General features: G+C 51.9%; 1 protein-coding gene across 1 annotated transcript; it reads right to left on the reverse strand.

The window, feature by feature from the left end:
* Positions 1-932: 932 nt before the first annotated feature.
* Positions 933-1535, reverse strand: LOC124660899 (glutaredoxin-C1). The gene has a single exon (XM_047198738.1). The coding sequence runs from the start codon at positions 1430-1432 to the stop codon at positions 1121-1123; it is 312 nt and encodes a 103-aa protein (XP_047054694.1). The 5' UTR covers positions 1433-1535; the 3' UTR covers positions 933-1120.
* Between the last annotated feature and the right edge of the window lie 283 nt (positions 1536-1818).

The following is a 1818-nucleotide window of genomic DNA, read 5'->3' on the forward strand; positions in this document are numbered from 1 at the left end:
GCACGATTACGGCACCAATGGCTCTCTCGATGAGGCGTCACCACTGTCGGTTGCACGCTCCTTCTGTCGCACAAGAAGAAGGTGGTGGGAAGGGCGGTCGGTTTTCGACATAGAGACCAACGACAACGCTGGCTCTACCTGCCTTCCAACCGTCAGTCTCTAGCCTCATTTTTTTTTGGGGGAGGGGGGGGGGGGGGTTGGGTACAGAAGAAATTGTTCATCCACTGAGGTCATAATACCTGCCTCCTCCCCATAAAAAAAGGATGCTAAAAGCTTCCAGACAGTATTAACACTACTATGGAAAGGCCTACTACCGGCGCATTTTTTCCCTATCGCCGGTGCACCAGATCCCGGTGGTGGAACATGCCAGCGCACCAGCTCGTACACCGCCGATATGTAAGTTACTGCCGGCGCACCATGGTACGTGCGCTAGCAGTAACCCCATACCACCGGCGCTCCAGGCCCACACACCGTCGATAACGTGGGGAAGCACTGGCGCACTAGGACGCGCCAACAGTAAAAGATTAGGTGTGCCAGCGATATATTTTCTTCTTTTCCCTGCTTTCCAGCCTATTTATATTGGTTCAATACGTATGTCAGACCTGGCCCGGACCGGGCCACCTTTTATCAACGGCGGACGTCCCTTCGCGTGCGCCGGCGGTAATTAGTGACCACCGGCGAGCCTTCCACGGCGTGCGCTCACGGCAAATACCACCAGCATGCACCATTTTTGGTGCGCCAGTGGTAACCCTGGACCTATATAGGCTTTTTTCTAGTAGCGAGACATTATGGGAAAGAAATTATTCATCCACTGATATCTTTTCCTTACTTTTTAGGCATATAGGCTGTTTTGAACTCACGAGATATAGGTGGAGGTACTCTATGGCACTGGTGCATAGTTTCTACAAAATTACAGCTGAAGACAAAATATGTACCAGGAGATGTTTTAGTATTATACAGTCCCCCTCGCTACAGATTATTGCAGTGCAAAAAAGGCCTGCATACTCTCTCGACTTAATGGGGTACCGTACTACTACTGTTAATCTCCAGCATCGCTTGATACAAAGCACGTACCCATGCATGGATACATTATTCTCCATTACCACCTGAATGCAAAAATCTACACCCAGATAGCACCTGCATTGCGGAGCAGCGGGACGAGGTTGCCGCTGAGGTGCAAGGACATGACCTTGTCGGTGGACCCCACGAGCCTGCCGCCGATGAACACCGCCGGCACGGCGGGGTTGCGGCCCAGGAGCCTGGCCAGCGCTTTCTCCATCTCCTTTCCCCTCGGGTTCTCGTCCAGCTCCACCACCGTGGGGTTCACCCCGAGCTCGCGGAAGAGGCGCATCACCGTGTGGCACATGCAGCAGGAGCTCATGCTGAAGATCACTACCGCTCGCTGTCCTGCCAGCTTCGTTACCATGTCCATCGGAAGATCGCTTGCTCTGAAAAATGTGCTTTGCTGAGAAAGCTTAGTAGGAGTGCTGCTTGCGTAAGGCTTTGAGTTAGCTAGTGAGCTGTGCCTGCAGTTGGGTGTTGTGAGCTTGCTTATATAGGCATGGAAATGCGCAATGGTAAGATGAGATCACGCTGCAATCTGACCTGAAAAAGGCTATACGAAGGGGTCGGATAACGGCCAACGCTCGCTTCTGGCGACAACACATACGGGTCTAGTGTGGAGTAGTATCGAATATTTTGATGGCAATGTCGATGCAGCAACCTGATGCCGAAAGGGTCAATGTGTTGTGCAGATAAGGCCTGGAGGTCTTAGTCTTAGAAGTTCTCTTCTATCCAACTTCACAAGTCAGACGAGAG

The sequence above is a fragment of the Lolium rigidum genome, chromosome 6, assembly GCF_022539505.1.
Source record: "Lolium rigidum isolate FL_2022 chromosome 6, APGP_CSIRO_Lrig_0.1, whole genome shotgun sequence".
Taxonomy (NCBI): Eukaryota; Viridiplantae; Streptophyta; class Magnoliopsida; order Poales; family Poaceae; genus Lolium; species Lolium rigidum.